The sequence below is a fragment of the Pseudophryne corroboree genome, chromosome 7, assembly GCF_028390025.1.
Source record: "Pseudophryne corroboree isolate aPseCor3 chromosome 7, aPseCor3.hap2, whole genome shotgun sequence".
Taxonomy (NCBI): domain Eukaryota; kingdom Metazoa; phylum Chordata; class Amphibia; order Anura; family Myobatrachidae; genus Pseudophryne; species Pseudophryne corroboree.
Genome location: NC_086450.1, coordinates 292,079,571 through 292,099,386, shown reverse-complemented (window position 1 = coordinate 292,099,386; position 19,816 = coordinate 292,079,571). Strand labels below are relative to the sequence as shown.

General features: G+C 46.5%; 1 protein-coding gene across 2 annotated transcripts in view; it reads right to left on the bottom strand.

Annotated features, from left to right (window-relative positions):
* The window catches only part of KATNIP (katanin interacting protein), a 465,431-nt gene that overhangs the window by 38,264 nt on the left and 407,351 nt on the right, over window positions 1-19,816 (bottom strand). For both annotated transcript variants that reach the window (XM_063934227.1, XM_063934226.1), the window contains one exon: window positions 12,303-12,404. In XM_063934227.1, coding sequence (XP_063790297.1) covers window positions 12,303-12,404 — 102 coding nt within the window. The remainder of the gene's footprint in view (window positions 1-12,302; window positions 12,405-19,816) is intronic.

Below are 19,816 nucleotides of genomic sequence, written 5' to 3'. Positions count from 1 at the left end.
GCTCTGTGAGGAGGACGGCGGCGCGGCTCCGGGACGAACTCCAGGGTGAGACCTGTGTTCCGACTCCCTCTGGAGCTAATGGTGTCCAGTAGCCTAAGAAGCAGAGCCTTGAAACTCACAGAAGTAGGTCTGCTTCTCTCCCCTCAGTCCCTCGATGCAGGGAGTCTGTTGCCAGCAGGCTCCCTGAAAATAAAAAACCTAACAAAATACTTTCTGACAGGAAACTCAGGATAGCTCCCTGTAATGCACCCAGTCTCCTCTGGGCACAGTATCAAACTGAGGTCTGGAGGAGGGGCATAGAGGGAGGAGCCAGTGCACACCCATACCTAAAGTCTTTCTTAAAGTGCCCATGTCTCCTGCGGAGCCCGTCTATCCCCATGGTCCTTACGGAGTCCCCAGCATCCTCTAGGACGTAAGAGAAAACATGAAAACAATAGTAATTTATAATAGCCTTGGGATTGCTGTTCATGTTACGATAACTAGGCAACAGGTAGTCAATGAAAAATATTAGCTATACTTCGCTCCAATTAAATGCTGAAATAAACAGTGCTACATAATCAATTAGACTTGTAGAGAGAAATATACCATGATCCTGGATGAAACACAACATCTAGACTAAAGTTAGTGAGCGATGACCTCATTGATAGAGAAAAGGAGCAAAAAACATTTTTTATGTTTATTGCAAAAAAGGAAACACATCATCAGCAATCCCCCCAAAAAACGATTTACAGATTATTCGTCCCCATGTGATATTTTAGTAATTCGCAGATCATTTTCATCCAAAAATCACTTCTTATCCTCTGATATTTCCACCATTATCATGGGAGATTTCAATATTGCTATTGATAGTCCAAAATCTGCTGCTCATGCCTCCAATCTACTCTCTCTAACCTCCTCTCTCGGCCTCTCACAATGGACTGACTCCTCTACTCATCAGGAGGGCCACTGCCTTGATCTAGTATTCACCAGACAATGCTCCGTTTCTGAACTCACTAACACTCCTTTCCCTCTCTCAGATCACAACCTTATCACCTGCATGCTCTCCTCTAATACTTCAAACTCAGTGCCACTGACATCCTCCAATCCTCCTCAAACCCGCAGAAATATTAATGTAATTAACCTTCAAGAACTTTCCACCTCACTGCAACAACTGCTTTTACCTATTTCTGCATTCACTTCTCCTGGGATGGCTGTATCACACCTGAACCAGACTCTAGAGATAGCCCTTGACGAAGTGGCTCTAGCTACCCATCACACTACACGTAGGCCTAGATGTCAACCATGGCACTCTAAAGTAACAAGACACCTACAAAAACTGTCACGTAAAGTTGAACGCCAGTGGCGTAAATCTCGTATTCCAAGTGACTTCCTCACATATAAGACTGTCTACCACTCTTATTGTTATGCTCTGGACACTGCCAAACAAACATATTTCCAAACTCTCATCTCTGCTAAAGCCTCTAACCCCAAATGACTTTTTTAATACATTTAAATCACTTCTCAACCCTCCTTCACCCAACCCGCCAGCCACTATCAAGGCGCAAGATTTTGCTTCCTATTTCAAGGACAAGATTGAGAAGATCCAAGCTGAAATGGTATGCTCTTCTTCAACCAGTGACCTACTCAATTCCTTACCTGAACCCTCTGGCACTTTCTCTTCATTTGATCCCACAAATGAAGATGAAGTATCAACACTCTTCTCATCCTGCTAATCTACTACCTCTCCTCTTGATCCTATACCCTCACAAATAAGTAAAGCTCTGTCTCCTGTGCTCATCCCAACCTTAACTAACATCTGTAATCTCTCTCTCTACTGGTATCTTTCCTTCACTGTTCAAGCATGCAGTGATTACTCCCATTCTGAAAAAACAAAATTCTGACACCAACTCTCTCGAAAACTACCGTCCCATCTCTCAGCTCCCATGTCTCTCCAAGCTACTTGAGAAACTTGACTACACTCCCCTTACACACTTTCTTAACTCATATAACTTATTGGACCCACATCAATCAGGCTTTCGCTCCCAACACTCCACAGAGACAGCACTGACTAAAGTAGTGAATGATCTGGTCACTGCGAAGTCTAAAGGCCATTAATCACTACTTATTCTTCTAGATCTCTCTGCTGCTTTTGACATTGTTGACCACTCTCTTATCATACAAACACTGCAATCCCTAGGTTTTCAGGACACAGCCCTCTCTTGGTTCCTATCCTACCTATCTAATTGCTCTTTCAGTGTCCGTTTCTCTGAATCCACCTCCTCTTCGCTACCTCTTTCAGTTGAAGTTCTGCAGGGCTCAGTCTTAGGTCCTCTACTTTTCTCAATCTATACCTCATCTCTTGGGAAACTAATCAGCTCTTTTGGATTTCAGCATCATCTGTACACAGATGATACTCAAATCTACCTATCCTCCCCTGATTTGTCTCTATCTGTATTGGGCCGGGTCACTGAATGCTTCTCTGCCATTTCATCTTGGATGTCATCTCGCCATCTTAAACTTAATATTTCCAAAACAAAGTTAATTATATTTCCACCGGCCAATAGCAGTTACCAACCTGATATTTCTATCACTGTTGAGAACTCTACAATCAACCCTACATGACAAGCCCGCTGCCTAGGTGTCGTACTTGACTCAGAATTGTCCTTTGCTCCTCACATTCAATCTGTCTCAAAATCATGATACATGCATCTAAGAAACTTATCCAAAATAAGATTATATCTTACACAAGACACTGCTAAAACCCTAATCCATGCTCTCATTATCTCCCGCATTGCTTATTGCAATAGTCTTCTTACTGGTCTTACTAAGAAGAGACTCTCACCATTACAATCCATTCTGAATGCAGCTGCGAGGCTAATATTCCTCATTAGACGTTCATCGTCTGCAGACCCACTTTGTCAGTCCCTCCATTGGCTACCTGTATTCTACTGTATTCAATATAAAATATTGTTACTTACACACAAGGCTATTAACCATACTACACCAACATACATCTCTTCACTTATCTCAAAATATCTCCCAACCCGGCTCCTTCGCTCTTCACAAGATCTACGTCTCTCATCCACACTCATTACTTGCTCCCATGCACGATTACAGGACTTTCTTTGGGCTGCACCCACTCTGTGGAATGCCCTACCACGTACAATAAGACTCTCCTTTAGTCTTCAAACCTTCAAGCGTTCCCTGAAAACTCACCTATTCAGACAAGCTTATCAAATTCCAGAACCGCTCACATTACCTTCATAGCTCTCCTATCCAATTATATCCTCACAGTACAGTCCACACATCCCCCACATATTTTCTTTCTTCACTCTCCTTTCCCCTGAACCTGGTTCATCACTGCTGTGATGTGATATCATGCAGCCCACCAAGAACCTTAACAATCTGGTGGACAACTATGCAATAGATAGCACCTATCCTTGTGTATCAATGCCTATTTCCCATAGATTGTAAATTTGCGAGCAGGGCCCTCTTCCCTCTATGACTGTTTGTTTTTACCCAGTTTTGTCTTCTAATTGTGTCCAGTTGTAAAGCGCAATGGAATTTGCTGCCCTATATAAGAAACTGTTAATTAATAAATAAATAAATAAATAAATAAAGATCAGATATAAAAATCATGACCGTGGCAATTTTAATAGTAAAATACTAGTAATGCTCTGCAAATCAGCAGATTATCACCACAAACTAGCAATCTACAGTCCTGATTGGTCGGTGAAATCCAAAATGTTGGACAACTTGATTAATAAGTTTTGATCACTTTTTGGTTGGAATCTTGTGATTGGTGTACCCCAAAAATTGACAATTTGTTTACACAATCATCTGCGAAATGCAGAATTGCTCCAATTGATTGGTAATGTATGTGCCCCATTATTAGACAACATTGTGCAAACTGCAATGAAGTGATGTAATCAATAGCAATGAATAAACTGTGAGCCTCTAGTATATTAGCTCAACTAAAAATATAATGGAATATTTAATTAAAAGCAATGTGTGGTTGCAATGTGCGGCTGAGCATATTATAGCTAATTAACGTATCCAGAGGCATACCTATACCAATGGGGGCCCCACAGCACAATTTTCAAGGAGCCCTCTCCCCTCTTCCCTCACTGACACCAAATCCCCCCCCCCCCAATGGACTACCCAAGGAGACCCCTTGTGGACTTCTCAAAAACCCCACCCCAAGTGGTCTACTTGCGACAGCCGGACACTCACCATAAGAGTCCCGTTGCCTGCTTTTTACTTCTGAGCAGTGTGCTGCTGCACTGCAGCCACATGTGCTCTCCTGGCCACCTCTGTCTCATCTCTCCTCATTGATGCTGGAAGGAGCTGTGGCTGCGGTCTGGGGATGTCCCTGCAGGCTCAGCCACGCCTCCTCCAAGCATCAGTTAAGACTCAGGAGAAGTGGCTGGTAGAGCAGATGTGGCTGCAGTGCACTGCTTAGAAATAAAAGCAAGCAATGGCGCTCAGCAACTAGGTCCAGGAAGAAGGCCAGACCCCTGAAGCGGTCCAGGCCCCGTAGTAACCGCACCTCCTGCACCTATTGTAGCTACGTCAGTAGTTCCCAAACTTTTTTGAGTCACGGCGCCCCAGAGTATCTGAATTTTTTTCACAGCACCCCTAGGCCAAAAGTTCTTTTAGAAAAATTTTAAAAAAATATATCAAATTCAGTAAATTGTGTTTATATGTCAGCCTTAGGATCAATTGTGTGGTGAGGGACAAGAATTGCTTCTGATTGGCCACATATTTTATGATTGGCAGCTGCCAGCACTGGTTTTGCTTATTACATTGTCCATAAATTATTTTGAATTGGTCCTGGACCACCAATCCGAGGCACCCCTGCAAGAGCCTTGCGGCACCACAGGGTGCCACGGCATACAGTTTGAGACCCACTGAGCTACGCCTTTAAACGTATCCTAACATTACAGATTTTCCTGTGCTTCTCTATGGAATGCTGTCACAGCGCCGCCGCGGTCTCCATACTTACCCCTCCGGGCGCGCTGGGTCTCCGTGCGGCCGTCCTCGCTGGCGGTTCCCGGCGTCCATCGCTCCGTCCGGCCAGCGTGTGCGCTCGACGTCCACGGGAGGTGCGGGTGACGTCATCGGTACCTCCACCAATCAGGCCCTGGCGGGAAGTTCAAATTCAGATGCCGGGCAATGCTCCGGCGCCTGAGTATCATCGTTGCTGCGACTGTGGTGGTGATCTCCAGAGCTCCCGTTTCTCTGTGCTTCCCAGCACCTCCGTGCCTCAGCATCTCCGTGCTTCCCAGCACCTCCGTGCCTCAGCATCTCCGTGCTTCCCAGCACCTCCGTGTCTCAGCATCTCCGTGCTTCCCAGCACCTCGGTGCCTCAGCATCTCCGTGCTTCCCAGCATCTCCGTGCCTCAGCATCTCCGTGCCTCAGCACCTCCGTGCCCCAGCACTCAGCACCTCCGTGCCTCCAGTGTCTCCGTGCCTTAGCACCTCCGTGCCTCAGCACTTAGCACCTCCGTGCCTCAGCATCTCCGTGCCTCAGCACTCAACACCTCCGTGCCTCAGCACCTCCGTGCCTCAGGACCTCCGTGCCTCAGCACTCGGCACCTCTGTGCCTCCAGCACCTTCGTGCCTCCAAGCATCTCAACGTCTCTAAGTGCCTCAGCGCCTTCAAACACCTCAGTAACTCTAGCATTTCGGTGCCTCCAGCACCTCAGTGCCTCCAGCACCCCAACATCGCTCACAGTAAGCTTTTGGTACTCTCCACCAATTCATCAGCACCTTTACAAGTCTGGTCTTTCAGGAGACCTTCAAGCATTCACCCGTGCCTCCTGCCTACCGTCCTAATCCTGTATGAGGAAGACCTACATCCGGCCATCTCTACTGCGACCCAGTAGCGGTTCCTCTTCCCGGTCACTGGAAGAAACCCCGAGTCCACAACACTTCCAAACCAGGTCAGTGAGAGTATACTCAGGCCACATGGACCCGGGGAATCGGAACACAGAGTCAAGCGCCATACAAAGTTTGGCTTCCCGAGTTCAGTCTCAAGAGGCGACACAGGGTCAGGTGATGCAATATCTCCAGGAATTGTCCGGCCGATTGGATCAAATCCAAGCATCCTTAGCCTCCGCAATTCCGGCTCCAGCTCCCGTAACTGCTCCAGTTGCTGTTTTCAGTAATGTCCAACCTCCGGCCGGTACCAGGTCACGTCTTCAGCTTCCTACTCCTTCCCGCTATAATGGGAACCCAAAGAATTGCCGTGGTTTTTTAAATCAGTGCGAGGTGCACTTCGAGCTGCTCTCTCATAACTTCCCTACGGATCGCTCTAAGGTAGCGTATATTATTTCCCTGCTTGAAGGGTCAGCGTTGGATTGGGTGTCTCCGTTGTGGGAACGATCTGATCCCGTGGTTTCCAACTACACCAACTTCATCACGTCCTTTCGAAGAATCTTCGACTAGCCCGGCAGGATGACCACTGCTTCTTCCGACTTGCTCCGTGTTCGTCAGGGCTCCCGTTCCGTGGGTCAGTACATGGTTCATTTCCAGACCATTGCCTCTGAATTGCGCTGGAATAATGACGCTCTGAGAGCTGCCTTCTGGAACGGTCTCTCCGACCGGCTGAAAGATGAGTTGGTCACAAGGGATCTGCCGGATCCATTAGAAGAGTTGATTTCTCTTTGCGTCAAGGTGGATCTTCGGATTCAGGAGCGTGGAAGAGAACGTAGCCGTTCAGATCGTTCCAGGTTCCGGAATCCTACTCCTAGACCGGTGGCTATGCCTAGCTCGGACGAGCCCATGCAAATTAACCGATCCCGACTGTCTCCGGAAGAACGACAGCGTCGTCGTGAGGGTAAACTTTGCCTTTACTGTGGAGCCGTAGATCATTTCCTCAAGTTTTGTAAATCCCGTCCGGGAAACGGGCAGGCCTAGCTTGTTCCGGAGGAGTCAAGCTGGGGGTTACGACAAAATCTTCTCCAATTCTGGACTGTTTGCTTCCTGTAACTTTAGTCACCGATTCAGCCTCCAAGTCTTGTGAAGCCCTGTTGGATTCCGGAGCTGCGGGGAACTTCGTTTCTTCCTCCTGTGTCCAAAGCATGGATTTAAAGTTACGGCCTATCGAGCAGCCTATTTCGTTGACGGCTATCAACGGTACTAGAATTTCCAAGGATCTCATAATGTGGCGCACAGAGCCAGTTAAGCTGCAGGTCGGGGCTCTACATCAAGAAAGTCTGGAACTCTTGGTGATTCCAGAAATGCATCACGATCTGGTCCTTGGAATGCCTTGGCTGAAAATTCATAATCCCCACATTGACTGGAAGTCTTCTCAAATTCTGTCTTGGTGTTCCTTTTGTCACGCTAACTGTCTCACTCCCGTTTGTCCGCTCCGTGTCTCTTCTAAGACGGATGAAGAGCATATTCCGGAGGCGTATCAAGGGTACAAGGATGTGTTTTCGGAACAAGCAGCTGATCTGTTACTACCTCATAGGCCTTGGGACTGCCCTATTGACCTTGTCCCAGGGAAGACGCCACCTCGTGGTCGCACATATCCCCTGTCTCTTCCCGAGACTCAAGCTATGTCGGAATATATTAAGTCCAATCTGCTCAAGGGATTTATTCGCCCCTCTACCTCCCCTGCTGGAGCGGGCTTCTTTTTCGTGAAGAAGAAGGACGGGGGGTTGAGACCATGTATCGACTACCGCGGCTTAAACGATATCACTATCAAGAATAAATACCCCTTGCCACTAATCACAGAGTTATTTGATAGCGTTCGTGGCGCCCGCGTTTTCTCCAAACTCGACTTGAGGGGAGCTTATAATCTTATACGCATCCGAGAAGGGGATGAATGGAAGTCTGCCTTCAATACCCGGGATGGGCATTACGAATACCTGGTGATGCCGTTCGGTCTTAGTAATGCTCCTGCTGTTTTCCAGGGATTCGTCAACGAAATCTTCAGAGACATGTTATATCAGAGTGTTGTGGTATATTTGGACGACATACTGATTTTTTCCAAAAATCTTGTTGAACACAGGACTCAAGTCAAAGAAGTGCTCCACCGTTTACGAGAGAATCATCTCTATGCTAAGCTTTCCAAATGTACCTTTGAAGTAACATCAATTCCGTTCCTCGGTTATATCATCTCGGGGACGGACTTCGCATGGATCCGGAAAAGCTCTCTGCCATTCGTGACTGGACTCAGCCTCTCTCTTTAAAAGCAATACAAAGATTCCTGGGCTTTGCGAATTACTACAGGAAATTCGTTAGAGGTTTCTCCACCATTGTTGCGCCCATTACTGCCTTGACGAGAAAGGGCTCTAATCCGAGTTTGTGGCCTCCTGATGCCATTGAGGCCTTTTCCCATTTGAAGTTAGCTTTCATGTCTGCTCCTGTTCTCCAACAACCAAATTTCGATGAACCTTTCTTCCAAGAGGTTGACGCATTTTCAGTCGGGGTTGGGGCCGTTCTCTCTCAGTACTCCTCTGATAAGAAATTACATCCGTGTGGCTTCCATTCTCGTAAATTCTCTCCGGCCGAACGAAATTACACTATTGGAGACCAGGAACTTTTGGCAATTAAATCCGCCTTGGAAGAGTGGAGATACCTCTTAGAAGGGGCTAAACATGTGTTTACCATTTACACGGATCACAAAAATTTGTTGTACATCAAATCCGCACAATGCTTGAATCCTCGCCAAGCGAGATGGTCACTTTTCTTTACTCGATTTTCTTTTGTTATCAAGTACCGGGCCGGGACTCTCAATACTAAAGCAGATGCGCTGTCCCGTTCACAAGTTTCCACAGACGAGGATGAATCTTTTGAGCGGAGTTTAATTCTAAATCCAGTTTCGGTCTCCGCTGCTTTAACTACTCCAGCTCCTCCTCCTGGAAGAATGTCCGTACCTGCTAGATTCCGGCCAAGAATATTACAGTGGGCCCATAACTCCAAGTTTTCCGGTCATCCCGGTGCCCAGAAGATGTACAAGTTTCTGCAAAGGTCTTACTGGTGGAACACCATGAGGAAGGATGTACAGGATTACGTTAATTCTTGTCCACAGTGTACACAACATAAATCTCCTCGCCTGCCTCCTGCTGGGTTGCTTCGTCCTTTGCCTATTCCTGTGAGACCCTGGACTCACATTTCCATGGACTTCATCACTGACTTGCCCTGTTCCAAGGGTTGCAACACCGTCTGGGTGATCGTCGACCGTTTTTCGAAGATGGCACACTTCGTTCCATTGACTGGTCTACCGACAACTCTGAAACTAGCTCTACTATTCATCCAAGAACATTTTCGGTTGCATGGGTTGCCACAGGAAATAGTCTCTGATCGTGGGGTACAGTTCACCGCAAGGTTTTGGAAAGCCCTCTGCTCAACTTTACAGATTAAACTTAAGTTTTCCTCCGCTTATCATCCCCAAACGAATGGACAAACGGAACGAGTCAATCAAGATCTAGAGACTTTCCTTCGTCTTTATCTCTCCCCTTCACAACTGGGTGGAGTTGTTACCTTGGGCGGAGTTTGCCCATAACCATTCGTTTCATTCTTACACTGGTGAATCTCCATTCTTCGTCAACTACGGGTTCCATCCACGTGTTCCGGAATTACCAAGCCTTCCGATAGAAGAGGTTCCAGCTGTAACGTCCACTCTACAGCACTTCGGACAAATTTGGAGTAAGATTCATGCTAATCTTAAGAAGGTTTCAGTCCGGTACAAGTTCTTCGCAGATAAGAAACGGCGAGCCGCTCCTCAATACAAGGTTGGTGACAGGGTATGGCTGTCCACACGTAATCTCCGGTTGAAGGTGCCCACCATGAAGTTTGCTCCAAGATTCATCGGTCCTTACCCTGTGCTACAAGTCCTAAATCCTGTGGTCTGTAAGCTGGGTTTACCTTCTCACCTACGTATACCAAATGCCTTCCATGTTTCTCTTCTTCGTCCTCTCGTACTTAATAATTTTCATTCAAAGACCTCTAGCCCCACCTCTGTGCAGACTGAAACAGGAACAGACTTCGAGATCAAAACTATTCTAGACTCTCGTTACCTTCACAAGAATCTTCAATATCTGGTGGAATGGAAAGGATATGGTTCTGAGGAGAGAAGTTGGATAAAGGCTTCTGAGGTCTCGGCTCCTCGACTAATCTGGATTTTCCATTCTAGACACCCTACGAAACCAGGAAAGTGTCCAGGGGCCACTCCTAGAGGAGGGGGTACTGTCACAGCGCCGCCGCGGTCTCCATACTTACCCCTCCGGGCGTGCTGGGTCTCCGTGCGGCCGTCCTCGCTGGCGGTTCCCGGCGTCCAGCGCTCCATCCGGCCAGCGTGTGCGCTCGACGTCCACGGGAGGTGCGGGTGACGTCATCGATACCTCCACCAATCAGGCCCTGGCGGGAAGTTCAAATTCAGACGCCGGGCAATGCTCCGGCGCCTGAGTATCATCGTTGCTGCGACTGTGGTGGTGATCTCCAGAGCTCCCGTTTCTCTGTGCTTCCCAGCACCTCCGTGCCTCAGCATCTCCGTGCTTCCCAGCACCTCCGTGCCTCAGCATCTCCGTGCTTCCCAGCACCTCCGTGCCTCAGCATCTCCGTGCTTCCCAGCACCTCCGTGCCTCAGCATCTCCGTGCTTCCCAGCACCTCCGTGCCTCAGCATCTCCGTGCTTCCCAGCACCTCGGTGCCTCGCATCTCCGTGCTTCCCAGCATCTCCGTGCCTCAGCATCTCCATGCCTCAGCACCTCCGTGCCCCAGCACCTCCGTGCCCCAGCACTCAGCACCTCCGTGCCTCAGCACCTCCGTGCCTCAGCACTCAGCACCTCCGTGCCTCAGCATCTCCGTGCCTCAGCATTTCCATGCCTCAGCACCTCCGTGCCTCAGCACTCAACACCTCCGTGGCTCAGCACCTCCGTGCCTCAGCACTCAGCACCTCCGTGCCTCAGCACCTCCGTGCCTCAGCACTCGGCACCTCTGTGCCTCCAGCACCTCTGTGCCTCCAGCACCTTCGTGCCTCCAGCACCTTCGTGCCTCCAGCACCACTGTGCCTCCAAGCATCTCAACGTCTCTAAGCGCCTCAGCGCCTTCAAACACCTCAGTAACTCTAGCATTTCGGTGCCTCCAGCACCCCAACATCGCTCACAGTAAGCTTTTGGTACTCTCCACCAATTCATCAGCACCTTTACAAGTCTTGTCTTTCAGGAGACCTTCAAGCATTCACCCGTGCCTCCTGCCTACCGTCCTAATCCTGTATGAGGAAGACCTACATCCGGCCATCTCTACTGCGACCCAGTAGCGGTTCCTCTTCCCGGTCACCGGAAGAAACCCCGAGTCCACAACACTTCCAAACCAGGTCAGTGATAAATGCAAGTAAAAATCTGGTATGTTGGAGGTTATAAGGTGCAGTGTTGGTGATCAATGGGAAATGGTTAGAATCATCAGCATTCACTACTATAGCACTAGCTGAATACCCTTACAATGCTAAAAGATGATCTCTGATTAGTTGTTGTAAGCTACACTACCATGTTATTAACTCTAGGAAAAACATAAGAAAAGACTGAATAAAGTAATGAAATAAATATCAGGTGTAACACATAGAGGCATGTTCAATTGGCCCCGATAATTATTCGGGTTTATCGAGATTTTTGCTTGATGTTTATCTTTGTGTCATTCAATTAATCCCCTTTTTTCCTCCCGAAAAATGCTTCATCTTCGAGCGAAAACAAATAGGATCCAGATTAAGCTCCCAGCCCTATGTGTTTTCGCGAGAAAACAGGGCTGATAGGGCTGGGTATCTGGTTTTTTTCCTCCTGCCTCAATTTGCCACGGTAAATTACAGTTGAATATCCCCCATAATCACAAAACTGAAGAGTATCAAAATATACAGTATAACTAATACTAATTTAGGTGAAGGATGAATCTAGTATCATCCAGTGCGATGGGAATCAATATTTATGATTGATACTGTGTGATCAAAACATCTGAACTTGTAATAAATCTCCTAAAGCTAGAATCAGAGCTATAACTCTTTTAGCCAGCAATCCTTTTGCCAGTTCTATAAAGAATTGCATAAAGTTCAAAAGTGGCTTTCACAATTCTGAAAATAACTCTAAAACTCTTGTAATGTCATTAAACTGTACATTTTTCCACTGTTTCCAACATGTAGAGTATGCAAATTGTGGCATTTTTAATTTGTTTCTGAAATTAAATATGCCAGTAATTCTTTCAGAATACATTAGAGATTGTATTAGCAACTTATTTGTTGCAGTAAAACTAATAAAACAGCAAGTCATTTCAGTGACCTGAAGCATAATGATGATTGCAAAAGCAGTTATTCTTAGTACTTACGCCAAACTCTTTTACTCCTCTTAGTGGGGTTTTAGCATAATTCCATAGTTTGATCATAGACACTTTGGTTGGTTGATCAAAAACAACATAAATTCGATTGACCTAATTAAAAAAAATGTTTTCGATTAAAAAGATGCATGTTTTCATAAGACACTCAGATACATTAGGTGTATCTTGCAATGAAATCTTTTGCATAAAAAAAAAAGTTCCACTATTTGAATAATATGTATATATATATATATATATATATATAAAACAACAACATATCAACAAAAGTGTTGTAGAATTGCTTATGTTTTTTTAGTAAACTTGTTTTCAGTAGGCTTGTCCAATTTGTATTTAGCTTTAAAAAGTACAAATGTTAGTTTTGAACGGGTGTTAACTTTTAACATATTTTTTATTTTCTGTTTTAGCTTCATTTCATAATTCTGATCATCCAGCCATCCAAACATAAATGAGCACAAGTGTGCTAAATTCAATATAAGCAGTCATTTTCCTACCAAATAATTCTTATGAGGGGCTGTGGTATATTTTGTCGACATTCAGAATGTTGACATGGACAGAATATCAACTTTTACACTATCTACACTGCCAAAATGTTGAAATTTTGAACGTCGACAATCGACACTGTATCAATAAACGGATTTTTCATTAACTCTTAGTCTAAAGGTGGGTACAAACTAATAGATATATCTGCAGATCAACTGATCTGCAGATATATCTATGGATGGATCGAGCAGTGTGTTCAGCATACACACTGCTCGATCCGTCGGGGACTGACGTCATGAACTGGGCGTCAATCACCGACGGCCGCCGCCGCAGCAGTGTGTTCAGCATACACACTGCTTGATCCGTCGGGGACTGACGTCATGAACTGGGCGTCAATCACCGCCGGCCACCGCAGCATGTGTACGGGCGGTCGGCCGACCGCCCCGTACACACACAGCGACGCGCCAATATATCGGTAGATATATTGGCCGTCGGCTGTGCTGCGCGGCCGACGCGATACGTCTGTGAACGACGGAGTTCGCAGACGTATCGGCCGTACACACTGGCCGACGGTCCCGCGATATATCGGCCGTTCAAGAGAATGGCCGATATATCGACCGGTGTGTACGGGCCTTAAGCCTAACTGTAATTGATGCCTAACCCTAAAATGGACTGGTGATATTCTGGCTGCCGACATTCGCAATGTCAGCATTATGTCATTGTCAGAACTGTGAATGTTGACATGTGCAGTGTCGACTTCCTGAATAATGACATCCAGACCATGTTGTCATTACGTTGTTGACATTCTGAATGTTGGCAAACTGGCTGCATACCCTTTGGGTCTGCGGTTTTAGGAACATTACCCAAAATGGGAACTAGAAGGAACAATAGTGTTATTGTTAAAATTGTTTTATAGTCTTCAGAAATGACCACACGCTTAGTGGGATGGAACAACCTGAATCCAATAAAAATAGCAAATTGGGGGGGATGCAATTGCTGTCAATGTGCCGCTTAGTGTCACCACAATGCTTGTCTGAGCACATATATGCCATATTGCAAATTTCTCTACACACACACTACGGTGTGTCATGTGAGGGAAACTAGTATTACACATGGACGCAGAGCCGTTGTCAGAACATTGTGGACCCCGTAGCAAGACTTTGAATGGGCCCCTAACACAATGCTTCTAGAGATATGCCTCTCGTTCAAATTATGTAACATTATAATGGCTTCCAGTTCATTTTAGACCACATTACAATAATCAGGTACGGCGGTTTAACTAGATATTGTGAACCCCAAGGCAAAAGTATGTAAGGGCCCCTATATACCACCCAATGGTGAAAAATATATATGACACATGTAACTGTGACAGGAAAGAGCCCCTCCCGGCCATGGGCCCCATAGCAGCTGAACTCCCTGCACCTATGGTAGCTTGGGTGGATGCAATGTGCCATTCCAGCCTGCCAAATTTAATTTACCCTAAAGCGTTTACATTCATAAAACTCATGAAAGTCAAAGTGTAGACATCAACAAAGGTTAAATAAGGCAAAAAGGTACATCTCAGGTCCACTTGTTGCTTTATTAGAAAGTAATATAAAACATATTACAGTTTTACATTGTATTATATCAAAATACTAAAATAAAGATTGTGTAAAGAGATATAAATTTTTTTTATAAAGTTTAAATAAGAATTGTTCAATGTTGAGTGAATACTGGTCTCAAATGTATTATTCTACATAGGTGCTTTTGCTATGTATTATATTAGTTAATTGTATTAAACATTACATCCAGTTCTCAACAGACCACATTGGTTGCTTCTCGCAGTTAGTGTCTATTATTGATGCTCATTGAAATGTATTTGTTCAAGATGCATGCTTTCTGTCGAATGTCACAGTACAGGTACTGTACACCATCGATTATCCGGTACCTCTTTTAATCCAGATACATCAGGTGACGGGGGAAGTTAGGCTGCGGGTGGGAGTTAGGATGCAGGAGGGTCTAGAAAGGCAGTGGGAGGCTTAGTTAGGCTGCGGGCGGAGGAGTCTGGCTGTGGATGGGTAGTCAGACTGCAGCAAGGTGTCGGGTTGGGTGGCCAAAAATAGGATTTTAATTACCTACCGGTAAATCCTTTTCTTGTAGTCCGTAGAGGATGCTGGGGTTCCATTTAGTATCATGGGGTATAGACGGGTCCCTTGGGAGCCACTGACACTTTAAGAGTTTAACAGTGTGGGCTGGCCCCTCCCTCTATGCCCCTCCTACCAGACTCAGTCTAGAAACTGTGCCCGAGGAGACGGACATACTTCGAGAGAAGGAAATACACAGATAGTGGTGAGATTCACATCAGCTCACATATAACAAAAGGAAAGCCAAGCTAACCAACTTGAAACGATTCAGCAATGACTGAACCAACAATACTTAACCAAGTAACAATGCAGGAAAACGAAGCACTGGGCGGGCGCCCAGCATCCTCTACGGACTATGAGAAAAGGATTTACCGGTAGGTAATTAAAATCCTCTTTTCTCTTACGTCCTAGAGGATGCTGGGGTTCCATTTAGTACCCTGGGGATTTGCCAAAGCTCACAGTACAGGAGGGAGAGTGCTGAGGTTCCTGCAGAACAGATTGACCAAACTTTAGGTCCTCAGAGGCCAAAGTATCGAACTTGTAGAACTTAGCAAACGTGTTCGACCTTGACCAAGTAGCTGCTCGGCAAAGCTGCAAAGCTGAGACACCCCAGGCAACCGCCCAGGAAGAATCCACTTTACGAGTAGAGTGGGCCTTAACAGATTTTAAGCCTGCCGTAGAATAAGCATGCTGGATAGTAAGCCTGATCCAGCGAGAAATGGTCTGCTTAGAAGCCGGACACCCAATCTTGTTGGGATCATAAAGGACAAAAAGTGCGTCTGACTGAAGTCCTCTTCACATAAATTTTCAAAGTCCTCACAACATCCATGAAATTTGAGGTAATTGAGGAGTCAGTAGCCACTGGCACCACAACAGGTTGGTTGATATGAAAAGCTGACACAACCTTTGGAAGAAACTGCTGACGCGTTCTGAGCTCAGCTCTATCCTCATGGAAAATCAAGTAGGGGCTCTTGCATGACAATGCCCCCAATTCCGACACACGTCTAGCAGATGCTAATGCCAAAAGTGTGACCGCCTTCCAAGTGAGAAACTTGACATCGACCTCCTGTAAGGGCTCGAACCAATCCGATTGCAGGAACTGCAGTACCACATTAATATCCCAAGGTGCCGTAGGAGGCACAAAGAGTGGTTGGATGTGCAGTACCCCTTTCAAGAATGTCTGAACCTCAGGGAGAAAAGCCAATTGTTTCTGGAAGAAAATGGACAAGGCAGAAATCTGTACCTTTATGGAGCCTAAGCGTAGACCCACATCCACACCTGCTTGCAGAAAGAGGAGAGGAAACTTCTTGGATTCACACCAAGACACATACTTTTTCCAAATACGATGGTAATGTTTAGACGTTACTCCCTTCCTAGTCTGTAGGGATGACCTTGTTCAGAAAGACCTTCCGAGCTAAGATCTGGCGTTCAACCTCCATGCCGTCAAACGTAGCCGCGGTAAGTCTTGATACACGAATGGCCCCTGTTGAAGAAGGTCCTCGCAAAGAGGAAGAGGCCTCAGATCCTCCAGCAGTAATTTCAGAAGATCCGCGTACCAAGCCCTTCTTGGCCAGTCCAGAGCAATGAGGATCGCCTGAACTCTTGTTCTTTTTATTAGTTTGAGAATCCTTGGGATGAGTGGAAGTGGAGGGAACACATACACTGACTGGAATACCCACGGAGTTACCAGTGCATCCACCGCCACTGCTTGTGGGTCTTTCGACCTGGAACAGTACCTCCAAAGCTTCTTGTTGAGGCGAGAGGCCATCTATCTGAGGTACACCCCATCGGCTTGTTACCTCTGCGTACACCTCCGGGTGGAGGCCCCATTCTCCTGGATAGAGATCGTGTCTGCTGAGGAAGTCCGCTTCCCAGTTGTCCACTCCCGGAATGAAGATTGCTGACAGCGCCACTGCGTGCTTTTCTGCCCAGAGGAGGATTCTTGTTACCTCTGACATTGCCGCTCTGCTCTTCATTCCGCCCTGTTGGTTTATGTAGGACACTACTGTTACATTGTCCGACTGAACTTGAATGGCTTGATCTTGCAGAAGATGCACCACTTGTATATGGCCCTTAGTTCCAGAATGTTTATCGTAAGGATGGATTCCAGACTTGACCACTTTCCTTGGAAGTTTTTCCCTAGGGTGACTGCTCCCCAACCTCTACTAGCATCCGTGGTTAGAAGGATCCAATTCTGAATCCCGAACCTGCAGCCCTCGAGTAGGTGAGAAGTTTGCAGCCACCAGAGAAGTGAAATTCTGGCTTTTGGCGACAGGCGTATCCGCTGTGATCCCGACCATTTGTCTAGGAGATCCAGTTGGAATGACCCCGCATGGAATCTTCCGTAATGTAGAGCCTCGTAGGAGGCTACAATCTTCCTCAGAAGGCGAATGCACTGATGAACTGATACCCGGGCTGGCTTCAGGACTCCCTGTACCATTGATTGGATCACCAACGCTTTCTCCACCAGTGGAAACACCCTCTGCACTTCCGTGTCGAGTATCATCCCCAGGAAGGGCAGTCTCCTTGTCGGCTCCAAATGTGACTTTGGAAGGTTCAGGATCCACCCATGATCCTGGAGTAGTCGAGCTGAGAGAGCAAAATTCTGCAATAACCTCTCCCTGGAAGATGCTTTTATCAGCAGATCGTCCAGATATGGAATTATGTTCACTCTCTGCCTGTGGAGGAGTAGCATCATCTCTGCCATGACCTTGGTGAACACCCTCTGTGCTGTGGAGAGGCCAAATGGCAGTGCCTGGAACTGATAGTGACAGTCCAGTAGCGCAAATCTGAGATAAGCCTGGTGAGGTGGCCAGATTGGAATGTGAAGATACGCATCCTTGATATCCAGGGATACTAGGAATTCCCCCTCCTCCAGACCTGAGATCCCCGCTTTTAGAGACTCCATCTTGAATTTGAATTCCCTCAAATATGGGTTCAATGACTTTAGGTTTAATATCGGCCTTATTGAACCATCTGGTTTCAGTACCACAAACAGGTTTGAGTAATAACCTTGGTGTCTTAGGTGAGGTGGAACCGGAACAATTACATTTGTTTGAACCAATTTTTTAATGGCTTCCTGTAGGATAGCACTTTCTGTCAGCAAAGCTGGTAAGCCTGATTTGAAGAATCTGTAAGGTGGGAGTTCTTGAAACTCCAGTCTGTACCCTTGGGCAACAATATCTCTTACCCATGGGTCTGGGCATGATGACACCCAGATGTGACTGAATTTTTGTAGTCTCGCTCCCACCTGCCCGATCACCAGGCTGGGAGGTCCACCATCATGCTGAGGCTGGGAGGTCCACCATCATGCTGAAGATTTTGAGGAAGCAGAACCAGGTTTCTGTTCCTGAGAACCTGTTGGTGCAGCTTTTCTGGCTATTCCTCGACCACCCCTAAAGAAAGTGAAAGGGGGTTTGGACTTCTTAACTTTTGCGGTCCGAAAGGACTGCAGTGTAGACGTAGGATAAGATTTCCTAGTCGGTGGTGTTGCTGAGGGAAGAAAGGTTGACTTACCCGCAGTTGCCGTGGAGATCCACGCATCCAATGCGTCCCCAAACAGAGCCTGACCTGTGAAGGGTAGGTTCTCCACACTTTTCTTGGATTCTGAATCCGCCGTCCATTGGCGTAGCCAGAGTCCTCTGTGCGCCGAGACCGCCATGGAAGTAGCCCTTGTGTTCAGCATGCCAAGGTCCTTCATGGCCTCCACCATGAAACCTGCAGAATCCTGTATGTGATGTAAAAACAAGTCTTCTAGTAATGTGCCTAACCACTTTACTATGGCCTTAGAAATCAACGCACAAGCAATAGTGGGCCTTAAAGCCACGATAGTAGCTGTGTATAGTGATTTGAGCATAGTCTCAATATTGCGGTCAGCCGACTCTTTTAAGGCGTTTGAACCAGGGACAGGTAAAACCACCTTTTTAGACAACCTAGATACAGAGGCGTCTACTATAGGTGGGTGTTCCCAATTTTTTCTATCCTCTTCAGGGAAAGGGAAAGCAATGAGAATTGTTTTATGGATCTGGAAATTCTTCTCTGGGTTTTCCCAGGATTTTTCAAATAAAGAGTTTAACTCTTTAGAAGCAGGGAAGGTAAGCGAGGATTTCTTATTGGTAAAGTAAGATTTTTCCTCCTGCTCAGGTACCTTCTCAGAAATATGTAAAACATCCCTAATGGCTTCAATCATTAGCTGCACCCCTCTAGTAAGGGATGCATCTCCCCCCTGTATATCCCCATCACCGTCCCCTGTATCAGAGTCAGTATCAACTTGCATTATCTGGGCAAGTGTCTGTTTTTTTGGGTATGTAGGTAGGGTTTTTGAGGAAGTAGAGGGAGCTGAATAATTTAAACCCTCTACAGATTATCTCAAAAACGGCATCTCTTTCTCAGTATGTGACATCCTTGTTGAAATCTGAGAAATCATTCCCCTTAAAGAATCCACCCATGGGGGTTCGGATTCTGAAGTCTGGGAAAGCACATTGCAGTCCTGAGTACATGGGATAGACTCCTCAGGAGAAGATACACATTCTGCAGCACAGGACACAAAGTCCTTGAACATGGTAAAGTGGATACACACACTTACACACACACACAAGAAAATGTCAGACACAGTTTCCCCCAGAGTACCTTCAGAGTCACAGAGTATAAGGAGCCAGCCACACAGCGCCCCTGTAGGCAGTTATGATAAAAGCCTGGCGCTGACTAATTAACCTTAATAGGGTAACTAGTACTATAATCACTGTCCATAACACCCTGCCCCCACTGTCCATAACACCCTGGTACCGCAGAGGTATTGCTGGAGTTATCTGGGGGGCAGCGCTCCGTCAGTGTCTCTTTCCAATGATCTGCAGGGAGAAAATGGCGCTGGTGAGTGCTGGATCCGCTCTGAGAGGAAGCCCC